The sequence below is a fragment of the Schistocerca serialis genome, chromosome 1, assembly GCF_023864345.2.
Source record: "Schistocerca serialis cubense isolate TAMUIC-IGC-003099 chromosome 1, iqSchSeri2.2, whole genome shotgun sequence".
Classification (NCBI taxonomy): Eukaryota; Metazoa; Arthropoda; class Insecta; order Orthoptera; family Acrididae; genus Schistocerca; species Schistocerca serialis.
Window position 1 is genome coordinate 1,261,744,900 of NC_064638.1, and position 14,893 is coordinate 1,261,759,792.

Below are 14,893 nucleotides of genomic sequence, written 5' to 3' on the forward strand. Positions count from 1 at the left end.
TAGGAATCAGCATGGGTCTCGAGAAAGATGATCGTGTGAAACCCACCTCGCGCTATTCGTCTACGAGACTCAGAGGGCCATAGACACGTGTTCCCAGGTAGATACCGTGTTTCTTGACTTCCGCAAGGCGTTCGAAACAGTTCCCCACAGTCGTTTAATGAACAAATTAAGAGCATATGGACTATCAGACCAATTGTGTGATTGGATTGAAGAGTTCCTAGATAACAGAACGCAGCTTGTCTTCCGAAGTGGGAGTGATTTCAGGTGTGCCGCAGGGGGGTGTCGTAGGACCGTTGCTATTCACAGTATACATAAATGACCTTGTGGATAACATCGGAAGTTCACTGAGGCTTTTTGCGGATGACGCTGTGGTATATCGAGAGGTTGTAACAATGGAAAATTGCACTGAAATGCAGGAGGATCTGCAGCGAATTGACGCATGGTGCAGGGAATGGCAATTGAATCTGAATGTAGACAAGTGTAATGTGCTGCGAATACATAGAAAGAAGCTACAATATAGCAGGTCAGCAGCTGGAAGCAGTTAATTCCATAAATTATCTGGGAGTAGGCATTAGGAGTGATCTAAAATGGAATGATCATATAAAATTAATCGTCGGTAAAGCAGATGCCAGACTGAGATTCATTCGAAGGATTCTAAGGAAATGCAATCCGAAAATAAAGGAAGTAGATTACAGTACGGTTGTTCGCCCACTGCTTGAATATTGCTCACCAGTGTGGGATCCGTACCAGATAGGGTTGATGGAAGAGATAGAGAAGATCCAACGGAGAGCAGCGCTCTTCGTTACATGATCATTTAGTAATCGCGAAAGCGTTACGGAGATGATAGATAAACTCCAGTGGAAGACTCTGCAGGAGAGACGCTCAGTGGCTCGGTACGGGCTTTTGTTGAAGTTTCGAGAACCTGCCTTCACCGAGGAGTCAAGCAGTATGTTGCTCCCTCCTACGTATATCTCGCGAAGAGACCATGAGAATAAAATCAGAGAGATTAGAGCCCACATACAGGCATACCGACAATCTTTCTTTTCACGAACAATAAGAGACTGGAGTCGAATGGAGAACCGATAGAGGTACTCAAAGTACCCTCCGCCACACACCGTTAGGCGGTTTGTGGAGTATGGATTTAGATGCGGATGTAGTAGGAGGTATTGGGATGTATAGGATTATCAGTAGGTCGGGCAGGCACGGTTAAGTCTGATGCGGCTGTTGAAGGCTTGGCTTTTCATTTGTCGGATTAGGTCCGACGGGTATCGTTGCAGATGGAAGGAGAGACATTGTTTGAGGAAATCAGAGGCTTTACGGTGGGGCTGGTGGATGGATTTTGTCGATGAGGACCGATGTGGCTATTATAAATCGGGCGCTTTTGGCAATGGTAGCACTGGGGGAGGGATTTGGAGTGTTCAACTTTAGGATGGTGACTATAACTCAGGGCTTCCTCTGTTCGAGGTGAACGATGCTGGGGACTGACTCAGTGAATACACACCTAAGGAAGGTGGGGCCAGCCTCAGATTTCTAAGGCAGGATGGGAACTGAGTGTGGAGACTACCTTCGCTGCCGTGATATCAGGGGCAATTTTCGTTAACGCGGGAGTGGGGAGGGTGAACGGCGAGGAGGCTGAGATTGTTTGGGTCGGGAAGTGGTGTTAAAGTGAGCGAGGGAGGTATGATGTCCGAAGGTGGTGCGCGGAACTTAGAAGAGGAGGTCTGTGTGGAAGTTGGTTTCATGGATTTAACAAGGACTGAATCTTTATGTGGAAAATGGGAATATGTGGGAATTTGGCATTAAGTAGTCTGAAGCCAGAGTGAGATAGGATGAAGCTGGTATCCGCCGAGTATACTACAATTATTGTGAAGGTCGGAAGTAGCTATTGTCAAGTACATTGTAGCTTTCGTCTTTTTAATCGCGAGTTTCAGTTTTAATCATGCTTATTTTATGACCAATTATCTCTCCAAACATTCGCTCAACCATTGAGAGGCAAAAGCTAAAAAACTATTTCAATAATGAAGCAGAAAAAGAATGAAAAACAAACATTACTATTACGGCGTACATTGCGTCAGAGATTATGTCATTTCTTACCGCTTGGAGCGTTAGTGTTGCTACAGTTGTCAAACGGTGGCAACTGTACCATCAGAAAGCATCAAAACTGCTTGTGGTAATGTTGGTGCAGCTACGAGTTTCTGGCAATACCGGATAATAAGACTGTAGTTCCTTGTAGTTAGGCGATGTTTAGCTTCGTTTACTTTAGTGTTTTGAATTTTCAGTACATCGTATTGTCGACAACTGGCTATGATGTGGAACTTATTGGTAGGATTACAAACTAAAGTAAATATTCTCTGTGAAGACGTGGCCGTACGGTGGCCGCTCATAAAACTGGTCTTTTTTTGTAAAAAAAGCTTAATCTACAACAAATTATATGAACGCAACCCAACCTCATACAGTACTAGGTACAAAAAATGGCTCTGAGCACTAAGGGACTTAACATCTGATGTCATCAGTCCCCTAGAACTTAGAACTACTTAAACCTAACTAACCTAAGGACATCACACACACATCCATGCCCAAAGCAGGATTCGAACCTGCGACCGTAGTGGTCGCGCGGTTCCAGACTGAAGCGCCTATAACCGCTTGGCCACACCGGCCGGCAGGTAATAGGTATTCAGAAATTAAATTATGGACGAAAACGACATTTGAAACAGAAATTATATCAATTTGTTTTAAAACTTTCATAATCTGTCAGTACCTTTCATTCACAAGGGTGTGTGCAGATATTTTTATGGCTGCATGCGACTGTTCAAGAGTAAGCTTAAGCTGTTGATAGTGGATACTATTTCTGTTCCTAGTGCTATGTTTACGACTGCTACTATTATTTCCATATTGTGTCCGATTTTGCATGTCAAACTTCATACGAGAGTAAATATATTGCTAGGCTGTTGTAGTATGCCTGATTTTTTCAAACAGTTACCAATGTGAAGTTTGCGGATGTACGCTAGACATTATCCTTGCAACATGTTTCTAGACAATGACTACTTCCTGTCTATTTGTGAAATTCCTTAGCGAATCTTTCCATATGATTTCGAGGGAACTATGTACAGTATGCTAATTTTCTAATACTTTGATCACAAATATCAGTAATTTATGATTTTAAATTCAAGTTCTATTCATACCCAGAATGCAAAACTACAATTTTAACGTCTAAAAGAAATGTAACGCCAAGTCGCTTTCAATTCGACGGATAGTAACGCAGTAGTGTATGTAAGGCACCAACCACAAATCAGCAGGTTGTCGCCATGGGGATGATTAACTGCAGTAGCTGCTGAAAAGTTAGTAGTTTTGTCACATTATGACGCAGTCGCACACCCACAACAATCATACTGAAATTGGTGTTGGATATTTGGCTTGTTTTCCACTCATGGACATTCCTAGTGTGTAGTGCGAATCCACTGTGGAGGAGTACTTGGGACTGCAGCCCGCCGCCCCCCCTCCCCCCTTTCCCCCCAGAATACTGAGACGTCAGAAGAAACTCTCTGAATATTCCGTGCAGGGAAAGCATTCCCGAGTGTCACATTATCTTCGAATTTCAGGAAACATCTCCACCCCCCTCCCAAGTATCACAATCTTCGAAATTGGCAATGACCCAATCCCATTCAGTTCTCAATGCCTTCCTCAACTCCCAGTCAAGCTTGAGAGGTTCCATGCCCTCTTTTGCATGTCTCCATTCATTTTCATTAATTTTATTAATGTTCTATGACATTGCACGGTAGTAACAGACCGAATAAGGTTATAGTAATGGGAGTATTGGTAATGAGAGCCCAAAAAATACTTTTCACTTGATTCCTAAACATGTTGTTCTCCTTCCCTGGGTAGCCTGTTCAAGACAAGCATTTGAGGACGCGGCACACGGCACTTCCGGTTTGGGGCTGCACTTCCCTGAATTCTGAGAGGTTCGTACAATAGGCTTAAGCGCCTGGCGGAACGACTGACGTCGGTCGAGTTTCGCCTATTGTATGCAGGGCGAAACGACCTGCGAGACGTCTGAGTGTCGCCGCAGTTTATGTGTTTTCCGGCGCGTCCGGAACGAAGATTCCTGGCACGGACTGACTGCATTGTCCTCATGATTCTGAGAATAATTGTGGACTGTGCCCTGCTGGGTGCGACTGACTGGCCGGTGGTCTAGGCAGGTTGTTATCGTAGGTGGTTAAACGGCAAGTTCAGTGCCCTCAGCTGAATAGCAGAGGCATGATTGGTCAACTTAAACTGAGGCTAGTTGACGTCATAAAGCCCTGCTTGAAATTGGAGGGAACGGTCGCTATTGGCGCAAATGATGTTCCGAGACAGTGAGGGGGGGGGGGGGTAATTTTGGAATCAGCACTGAATGCTGATTCGCGGTTTTCGAGGAGAGTAGGGAGTTGAGCAATGCTGGCTTCGCTCTTGCATCACATCACAGAGAAGATTAGGGATCTGATGTTCCTCAGAGTCGGACAGTCTTGCGACATGGTCGCTCTTTTTTGGAAGAACTTAGAATTCTTCGGACAATCCCTCAGCAGCACGCGCGCTCGCTTTGCTACAAGTCCACCTTGCTTGTGTCTCCATGTGATCCTATTTGAGCTCTCACTACTAATTGCGATACTGCTGTATAGTCAGAAGATTAATATTTGATTCATTAGGACCTCCAGTCATTATCGTCAATCTATTGCATCACAGAGAGTAGGAGCCCGTTGTTCTCGAGCCAACTCTTATTCTCATAATAGTTCAGTATACCCTATCCTTTAACATACTGTTTGTGTCGACAATCATGTGCATTTATGTTCTGATGTATAATAAATCTCATTGTAATATTTAATCCGATATCATTTCGTAGATATATGCAGAATCCCATTTCCTGTTGTTTATTATGGTAAAGTTCTCTTTTTTGAGTAGATTACGATTTTTATTAAATTATTGTGAGTGTGCACTCCATATTTTGCCAACTAGCAAGGTCCACCATCATTTCCTTCCGTTACCGTTGTGCACATAAGTAATTACCTGGTAGATAAGGAGGGGGTCGAATGCATGTCTCGTTCTTATGCAAAATTCGTCAGAATTAAAGAGGTACAAACTCTTCTCCACCCCGGCACCTCGCAAGCTCATAACCATTTCAGCAATTGTGGTGGTCTATCTCAAAGCATTTATGCCACGTCAAAGTAGCCACTGGATCGAAATACGAATCGTATTATTAATCCCTCGACAACCCTTCCAGCGGGCTTGCACAGAACGCGTTAGGAGCTCAATGGGACAGGAGTGCGTTGTCGTGCTGGACACTCACGAGAAGGTGGGTGGCGGGTGTCCCTGGGCGGCGCAGCCCAGCGTCACGTGCTGTCCCTGATCCACCGTCAGTGACGTCACAGACAGCTGCGTCAAGCGCGGCGGCATGCCCCCAGTCGCTTCTGAAAAAAAAGAACATAGCATTGTAAGTAGCGGTTATGGTGATTACTGGCGAGTTAAAGGGACACCGTATCATTTCCACTTACGAAATAGTAGTGGGCAAAGAATGAAGTGGGAAATGAAGTGAAAAGTGTAAGCGTGTTGAGGTGGATGAGTCAACTACCTGTGAAACCTATTATTTAAGCTGGTTCAAATGGTTCTAAGCACTGAGGTTGTCAGTCCCCTAGAACTTAGAACTACTTAAACCTAACTAACCTAAGGATACCACACACATCCATGCCCGAGGCAGGATTCAAATGGTTCAAATGGCTCTGAGCACTATGGGACTCAACTTCTGAGGTCATTAGTCCCCTAGAACTTAGAACTAGTTAAACCTAACTAACCTAAGGACATCACAAATATCCATGCCCGAGGCAGGATTCGAACCTGCGACCATAGTGGTCTTGCGGTTCCAGACTGCAGCGCCTTTAACCGCACGGCCACTTCGGCCGGCGAGGCAGGATTCGAACCTGGGGCCGTAGCAGCAGCGCGGTTCCGGACTGAAGCGCCTAGAACTGCTCAGCCACAGCGGCCGTATATTTAAGGCAACCTAACTAACCTAAGGAGATCATACCCATCCATGCCCGAGGCAGGATTCGAACCTGGGGCCCTAGCAGCAGCGCGGTTCCAGACTGAAGCGCTTAGAACTGCTCGGCTACAGCGGCCGTCTATTTAAGGTGGTTAGTAAGACTATGTGACACGTTGTCAGAGCAAGTGAAAGAAGTTAGTTGGATAATTTTAAGTCACTTCTTTGATTTAGCAGCTAACTAGGTTATCGGTAAAATGTTGTGTAGCTGCCAGTCTGGAAAGTAATTGTATTGGAATATGTTGATAAATAAACAACAATATTAATGGAAACAAAACAAATAGTAATAAAAGTAGTAAGTGTGAGAAATAAGTACTGCAGTCAAAAATGTCAAACATGTTAAATTACTTGAAAAGCTAGTGTAAACGCAGAAGTTTTCATCGATGCAGAAAACGAACATTTCTTGGCCAAAGGAAGATGGTAAATTGAAGCTGATGGAACACCCAAAGACGTTAGTGTAGACCTTGGAAATTGAGTTGGAGCTCCAAAATATCTATGATTTAACGGGGAAAATAAAAAAAGTAGAGACTGCAGACAAAATGTTACTAGCAAAAATAGCACTTACAAATCGACATGGGCATACGATTTGGTGTACCTAGTATTAAATACAACAAAACATTAAAAACAAAACCTCGATACAGTCAGAACTGTAAGCTTTTTCAACCGAAATTTAACTGAAATATTGCGTAAATGTATGTTATAAGCCAATCACATTCATTTCTACAAGTGCTTCAACTCGACACATAGTGACGTAATAGTGTATATAAGGCACCAACCACAAAAAAATGGTTCAAATGGCTCCGAGCACTATGGGACTTAATATCTGAGGTCATCAGTCCCCTAGAACTTAGAACTACTTAAACCTAACTAACCTAAGGACATCACACACATCCATGCCCTAGGCAGGATTCGAACCTGCGACCGTAGCGGTCTCGCGGTTCCAGACTGAAGCGCCTAGAACCGCACGGTCACTCTGGCAGGCACCAACCACAAATCAGCAAGTTGTCGCCATGGTGATGGTTAACTGCATGCAGTAGTTGTTGAAACGTTATAAGCCAAACGTTTTATCTCAAATGCAGATAGTGTTGAGGATAAGTGGACAAAGTTCAAAACCATCGTACAATATGCATTAGACAAGTATGTGCCAACCAAAATCGTAAGAGATGGAAACGATCCTCCGTGGTTCAAAAACCGACTTAGAAAACTGCTACGGAAGCAAAGGGAACTTCACAGCAAACATAAACGTAGCCGAGCGGTTCTAGGCGCTTCAGTCTGGACCCGCGTGACCGCTACGGTCGCAGGTTCGAATCCTGCATCGGGCATGGATGTGTGTGATGTTCTTAGGTTAGTTAGGTTTAAGTAGTTCTAAGTTCTAGGCGACTGATGACCCAAGTTGTTAAGTCCCATAGTGCTCAGAGCCATTGAACCATAAACATAGCCAAAGCCTTGCAGACAAACAAAAAATTACACGAAGCGAAATATAGTGTGAGGAGGGCTATGTGAGAGGTGTTCCATGAATTCGAAAGTAAAGTTCTATGTACTGACTTGGCAGAAAATCCTAAGAAATTTTGGTCTTCTGTCAAAGCGGTAGGTGGACCAAAACAAAATGTCCAGAAACTGTGTGATAAAAAGGTACTGAAACAGAGGATGACAGACTAAAGGCCGAAATACTAAATGTCTTTTTCCAGAGCTGTTTCACAGAGGAAGACTGCTCTGTAGTTCCTTCTCTAGACTGTCGCACAGATGACAAAATGGTAGATATCGAAATGATGACAGAGGGATAGAAAAACAATTAAAATCGCTCAAAAGAGCGAAGGAACTTTGCCCCCCCCCCACCCCTCTTGCAGCGGTGTACCGTAGGTCTTTAGAAGAGCGTAGTCTTCCAAAAGATTGAAAAAGGGCACAGGTCATTCCCGTTTTCAAGAAGGGGCGTGGAACCGATGTGCAGAACTATTGACCTATATCTCTAACGTCGATCATTTGTAGAATTTCGGAACACGTGTTATGTTCGAGTATGATGACTTTTCTGGAGACTAGAAATCTACTCTGTAGGAATCAGCATGGGTTTCGAAAAAGACGATTGTGTGAAACCCAGACTCAAAGGGCCATAGACACGGGTTCCCAGGTAGATGCCGCGTTTCTTGACTTCCGCAAGGCGTTTGATACAGTTCCCCACAGTCGTTTAATGAACAAAGTAAGAGCATATGGACTATCAGACCAATTTTGTGATTGGATTGAAGAGATCCTAGATAACAGAACGCAGAATGTCTTTCTTAATGGAGAAAGTCTTCCAAAGTAGGAGTGATTTCAGGTGTGCTGCAGGGGAGGGTCGTAGGACCGTTGCTATTCACAATATATATAAATGATCTTGTGGATAACATCGGAAGTTCACTGAGGCTTTTTGCGGATGATGCTGTAGTATATCGAGAGGTTGTAACAATGGAAAATTGTACTGAAATGGAGGAGGATCTGCAACGAATTGACGCATAGTGGAGGAAATGGCAATTGAATCTCAATGTAGACAAGTGTAATGTGCTGCGAATATGTAGTAAGAAAGATCCTTTACCATTCCGCTACAATATAGCATGTCAGTGACTGGAAGCAGTTAATTCCATAAATAATCTGGGCGTAGGCATTAGGAGTTATCTAAAATGGAATGACCATATAAAATTAATCGTCGGTAAAGGAGACGCCAGACTGAGATTCATTGGAAGAATCCTAAGGAAATGCAATCCGAAAACAAAGGAAGTAGGTTACAGTACACTTGTTCGCCCACTGCTTAAACACTGCTCACGGGTTGGGATCCGTACCAGATAGGGTTGATAGAAGAGATAGAGAAGATCGAAAGGAGAGCAGCACGCTTCGTTACAGTATCATTTAATAAGCGCGAAAACGTTACGGAGATGACATATAAACTCCAGTGGAAGACTCTGCAAGAAAGACGCTCAGTAGCTCGGTACGGGCTTTTCTTGAAGTTTCGAGAACGTACCTTCACCGAGGAGTCAAGCAGTATTTTGCTGCCTCCTACGTATATCTTGCGAAGAGACCATGAGGATAAAGTCAGAGAGATTAGAGCCGACGCAGAGGCATACCGACAATCTTTCTTTCCACGAACAATACGAGACTGGAATAGAAGGGAGAACCTATAGAGGTACTCAAGGTACCCTCTGCCACACACCGCCAGGTGGCTTGCGGAGTATGGATGTAGATGTAGATGCTTATTATCAGTCTTTCAAATGCAATCAGTATGCTACGTATGAAGTCAACAGGTAATTTTTGTATCACACATCGAACAAAAGAAAGCAAATAGAATGAGAAATTACTAAAAAAAGAAATCAGTCCTTCGCTCATGCTTAATTTTTTGATGGTAACACGAACGGGCGCATTGATCTTCAGTAAAATGCGAAAGTGTCTAGGTTGCTTTTGACCTTTGTCACTAACAAACAACATCGAATAATTACAGGGTCTTTGGGCATCAAAATATGTAGCCCGTGTTTCAGCACTGACATCTCACGCGATGACACATGTCCAGCGTACTCTGAGCGACTCAGAGGTTGGCTTGAGAATCTGATCAGCTAATGCCGCACCCGTGTTGCAAATTAAATATCACTGCCGTCGAAAGAAGGAACTGTGGATAGGGATTTAAGCTTAGAAACTTTAATTACGAGGTTTAATTAAAAAATCCAATATCGGAGACTTTTCCTCATATCGGAAAAAATGTCAAATTAACTTCCACTGTGTGGTCGTGTCCCTTATACCACCGCATGAATGAATAGTCGTAGAGTCTGTAATTTGTTCATTCGGTACTGGGAAAAATTCAATAAATCTCAATATGAGGAGTTTAATTTTGACAACATCACTTCCGGCAACGTGGATTTCCGATTACTCGATTCATGCGTCCAACACGAGCAGATACAACGTGTTCCAAATAGTAATTATCGCAGTTGATGAAATACTCGAGTGACACTTATGAAGACAAATCATGCAGACCAATAATCCCTTCAGCATTCTGTGATACTCAGGAAATTACTCATCACAGCTATTTTTTGGTCTCAGAGACGTGGCATGTTCGTGTAATCACCATTCTGTGGAATAGATAAGTGTCAAGAGACAGTATGCATTTAACATCAAATGCCCAGTTAGATGTATACATAAGATAACAAATACTTGCAATTACGAGATAGAACAATTGCAAGTAGTCAATCACCTCAAAAAAAATCTATTGACCTTTCTGGAGACCGTGCGGTAACCACCATAAAGTGTCTTCTACGTGTCATCACCCTTCTGACCGCAGGCCATTAATTCCTCTCATGTGCCATCTTTCTCAGAGTACCAATTGCAATTTAGGTTCTCATTTCTTTGCTGGATGTATTCCAGTTTCTGTCTCTCTCTACAGGTTTTTCCCTCTACAGTTCTCTCTAGTACCATGATGTCTTAATAGAAGTCCTGTCATCTTGTCTCTCCTTCTTCTCATTGTTTTCCATATACTCTTTCCTCGCCGGTTCTGCAGACAACCTGCTAGTTTGTTGCCTTATCAGTCCAGCTAATTTTCAACATTCTCCTGTAGTACCACATCTCAAACGCTTCGATTCTCTTCTGTTCCGGTTTTTCCGTTGTCCATGTTTCACAAACAGACAATGCTGTACTCTAAATGCACATTCTCAGAAATTTCTTCCTCATATTAAGGCTCATATTTAATATTAGGAATACATTTTTTCGGGCAGAAATGCCCTCTTTCTCAATGCTAGTTTCCTTTTTATGGCCGGCCGGGGTGGCCGAGCGGTTCTAGGCGCTACAGTCTGGAACCGCGCGACCGCTACGGTCGCAGGTTCGAATCCTGCCTCGGTCATGGATGTGTGTGATGTCCTTAGGTTAGTTAGGTTTAAGTCGCTCTAAGTTCTAGGGGACTGATGACCTCAGAAGTCAAGTCCCATAGTGCTCAGAGCCATTTGAACCATTTTTTCCTTTTTATGTCCTCCTTGCTTCATCCATCATGAGTTATTTTCCTGTCTAGTTAGCAGAATTTCTTTACTTCATGATTCCCAATTCTGATGATAAGGTTCTCGCTGTTCTCATTCTGCTACTTCTCATTACCTTCGTCTTTCTTCGGTTTACTCTCAATCCATATTCTGTACTCCCAGTTCATTCCATTCAACACAACCTGTAATTCCTCTACATTGTCACTGAGCATAGCAATCTCATCAGCAAACTTTATCGGTGATAACCTCTCACCTTGAATTTTAATTCCACTCTTTTGTTTTCGTCATTGCTTCTTCGATGAATAAATTGAACAGCAGAGTCCAAAGACTACCTCCCTGGGTTACACTCTTTTTTATTCGAACACTCCGTTCTTGATCTTCCAGTCTTGTTGTCCTCTGGTTCTTGTACATACTGTATATTATACGTCTCTATCTGTAGTTTATCCCTATTTTTCTCAGAATTCTTGCAACATTTTATATTGTCACAAGCTATTTCCACGTCAACAGATCTTATGAACTTGCCTTGATTTTTCTTCAGTCTTGCTTGCATTATGAACCGCAACGTCAGAAAGGCCTCTCTGGTTCCGTTACCTCTTCTAAAGCCAAGTTGATAGTCACCTAACAGAACTTGAATTTTTTTCCATTCTTCTGCACATTATCCTCCCAGCAACTTGAATGTATGAGTTGTTAAGCTGACTGTGTGATAATTCCTGCATTTGAAAGATCTTGCTCTCTTTGGAATTGTGTGGATGACGTTTTTCCGAAAGTCTCGTACACTTTACACAACAACTTGAATAGTCGTTCGGCTGGCACTTACCCCAATGATTTCGGAAATTAATGTGGAATGTTATTTATCCCCTTTGCCTTATTTGAACGTAAGTTGTCCGAACCACTTTTACATTCTGACTCTTATAATAGAATCCTTATCTCTTCCTCGTTGACCCCTGCCTCTTTTTCTGTCTCATCAATAGACGAGTCTTCCCCCTCATAGAGACCACAGTGTACTCTATTTATCCACCAATTCGATCTTTCCTCAGCATTTAACACTGGGATAGCCATTGCACTCATAATGTTACCGTCCTTGCTTTTAATATTACTGAAGGTTGTTTTGACTTTTCTATACGCTGTGTCAGTTCTTCCGACAATCAGTGTTCATGTTCCTGATGTAGCCAAGTCGTCTTACCTTCCCTGCAATTCCTGTTTATTTCATTCCTACGTCACTTGTATTTCTGTAGGTCTATTCCTGAATTTCTCTGAACGTTTTTGTACTTCCTTCTTTCGTCGATCAACTGAAGTACTTCTCATGTTACCCATTGTTTCTTTGCAGTTACTGACCGGTCGGGGGATGGCGTTCAGATATCGTACAGCCGTTACGGCGCCTTCCATGGCCACCAGCGGCGTACGTCGGCCCCAAATAATGCCAACCCAAAACAGTAGGGAATCCCCACCTTGCTGCACTCGCTGGACAGTGCGTCTAAAGCGTTCAGCCTCAACGGGCTGCCTCCAGACACGTCTCCGACGATTGTCCGGTTGAAGGCATATGCAAAGGTCATCGGTGAAGAGAATGTGACACCAATCCTGAGAGGGCCATTTGGCACGTTGTTGAGCCCATGTGTACCGCGCTACATGGTGTCGTGGTTGCAGATATGGATGTCGCCATGGACGCCGGGAGTGAAGTTGCCCATCATGCAGCCTATTGCGCTCAGCATGAGTCGTAACACGACGTCCTGTGGCTGCACGAAGAGCATTATTGAACATGGTGGCATTGCTGTCAGGGTTCCTCCTAGCCATAATCCACAGCTGGCGGTTATGCACTGCAGTAACAGCCCTTGGGCGGCCTGAGTGAGGCATGTCATCGATAGTTGCTGTCTCTCTGTATCTCCTCGCTGTCCGAACAACATCGCTTTGGTTCACTCCGAGACGCCTGGACACTTCCCTTGTTGAGAGCCCCTCCTGGCACAAAGCAACAACGCGGACGCGATCGAACCGCGATATTGACCGCCTAGGTATGGATGAACTACAGACAACTCGAGCCGTGTACGTCCTTCCCCGTGGAATGACTGGAAATGATCGTCTGTCGGACCTCGTGCGTCTAACAGGCGCTGCTCATGCATGGTTGCTTACATCTTTGGGCGGGTTTAGTGACATCTCTGAACAGTCAAAGGGACTGTATGTGTGATACAATATGCACAGTCAACATCTATTTTAGTGTGGACGAGCGGTTCTAGGCGCTTCAGTCCGGAACCGCGCGGCTGCTACGGTCGCAGGTTCGAATCCTGCCTTGGGCATGGATGTGTGTGATGTCCTTAGTTAGGTTTAAGTAGTTCTAAGTTCTAAGGGACTGTTGACCTCAGATGTTAAGTCCCATAGTGCTCAGAGCCATTTTGAACATCTATTTTCAGGAGCTCTGTGAACCAGGGTGATGCAACAAAACTTGTACATATATGCAGTTTTTTGAGCAAGCAGTAAAGGAAACAGAAGAAAAATTCGGAGTAAGCATTAAAATAAATGGAGAAAAAATAAAAACTTTGAGTTTCGTCGATGACATTGTAATTCTGTCAGAGACAGCACAGCACCTGGAAGAGCAGCTGAACGGAATGGACAGTGTCTTGAAAGGAGGATACAAGATGAACATCAACAAAAGCAAAACGAGGATAATCGAATGTAGTCGAACTAAATCGGGTGATGCTGAGGGAATTAGATTAGGAAATGAGACACTTAAAGTAGTAAAGGAGTTTTGCTATTTAGGGAGCAAAATAACTGATGATGGTCGAAGTAGAGAGGATATAAAATGTAGACTGGCAATGGCAAGGAAAGCATTTCTGAAGAAGAGAAATTTGTTAACACCGAGTATAAATTTAAGTGTCAGGAAGTCGTTTCTGAAAGTGTTTGTATGGAGTGTAACCATGTATGGAAGTGAAACGTGGACGATAAATAGTTTAGACAAGAAGAGAATAGAAGCTTTCGAAATGTGGTGCTACAGAAGAATGCTGAAGATTAGATGGGTAGATCACATCACTAATGAGGAGATATTGAATAGAATTGGGGAGAAGAGGAGTTTGTGGCACAACTTGACTAGAAGAAGGGATCGGTTGTTAGGATATATTCTGAGGCATCAAGGGATCATCAATTTAGTATTGGAGGGCAGCGTGGACGGTAAAAATCGTAGAGGAAGACCAAGAGATGAATACACTAAGCAGATTCAGAAGGATGTAGGCTGCAGTAGGTACTGGGAGATGAAGAAGCTTGCACAGGATAGAGTAACATGGAGAGCTGCATCAAACTAGGCTCTGGACTGAAGACCACAACAACAACAACAACAAAAATATGCAGTTTAGTGGGGTCTTTCTTGCATTTAATCTGGATGAAAAGTTAATTGCGTTGCGTAGCACAGTTTCGGGAATCTGTCAGATTAACTCATCCCGTGCTGTGGGACAGCCTACCTGTGACGGTGAGCAGCTGGGCCGGCGTGCTCCTGCGCCGCTCCCCAGAGAGTGCGTGCAGCGTGAGGCAGCTGTAGCGGGAGGAGGCGTCCGCCGCCGTGGCCCGCCTCACCAGCAGGTCCCCGGTGCTCGTCACCACGAAGCGGCCGCCGCCTGCAACTGGAGAAGTCACCTGTGTCACGCGCTGGGTCTAGCTTTGTTGTACAACATCTTAGCTGGCCACTCGATGGCTCTGAGGACTATGGGAGTTAGAACTACTTAAACCAAAGTAACCTAAGGACATCACACACATCCATGCCCGATGCAGGATTCGAACCTGCGACCGTAGGAGAAAGTTTTCACGCGGTGCCACACTGTAGCGCCTAGAACCGCTCGGCCACTCGTCATATTAATTAGTGTTTCTACGT

General features: G+C 44.0%; 1 protein-coding gene across 1 annotated transcript in view; it reads right to left on the reverse strand.

The window, feature by feature from the left end:
• The window catches only part of LOC126456813 (Down syndrome cell adhesion molecule-like protein Dscam2), a 389,296-nt gene that overhangs the window by 323,127 nt on the left and 51,276 nt on the right, over positions 1-14,893 (reverse strand). The window contains exons 3-4 of the mRNA XM_050092611.1: positions 14,487-14,639; positions 5,321-5,441 (exon numbers count right to left, since the gene is read on the reverse strand). Of these exons, the coding sequence (XP_049948568.1) occupies positions 5,321-5,441; positions 14,487-14,639 (274 nt within the window). The remainder of the gene's footprint in view (positions 1-5,320; positions 5,442-14,486; positions 14,640-14,893) is intronic.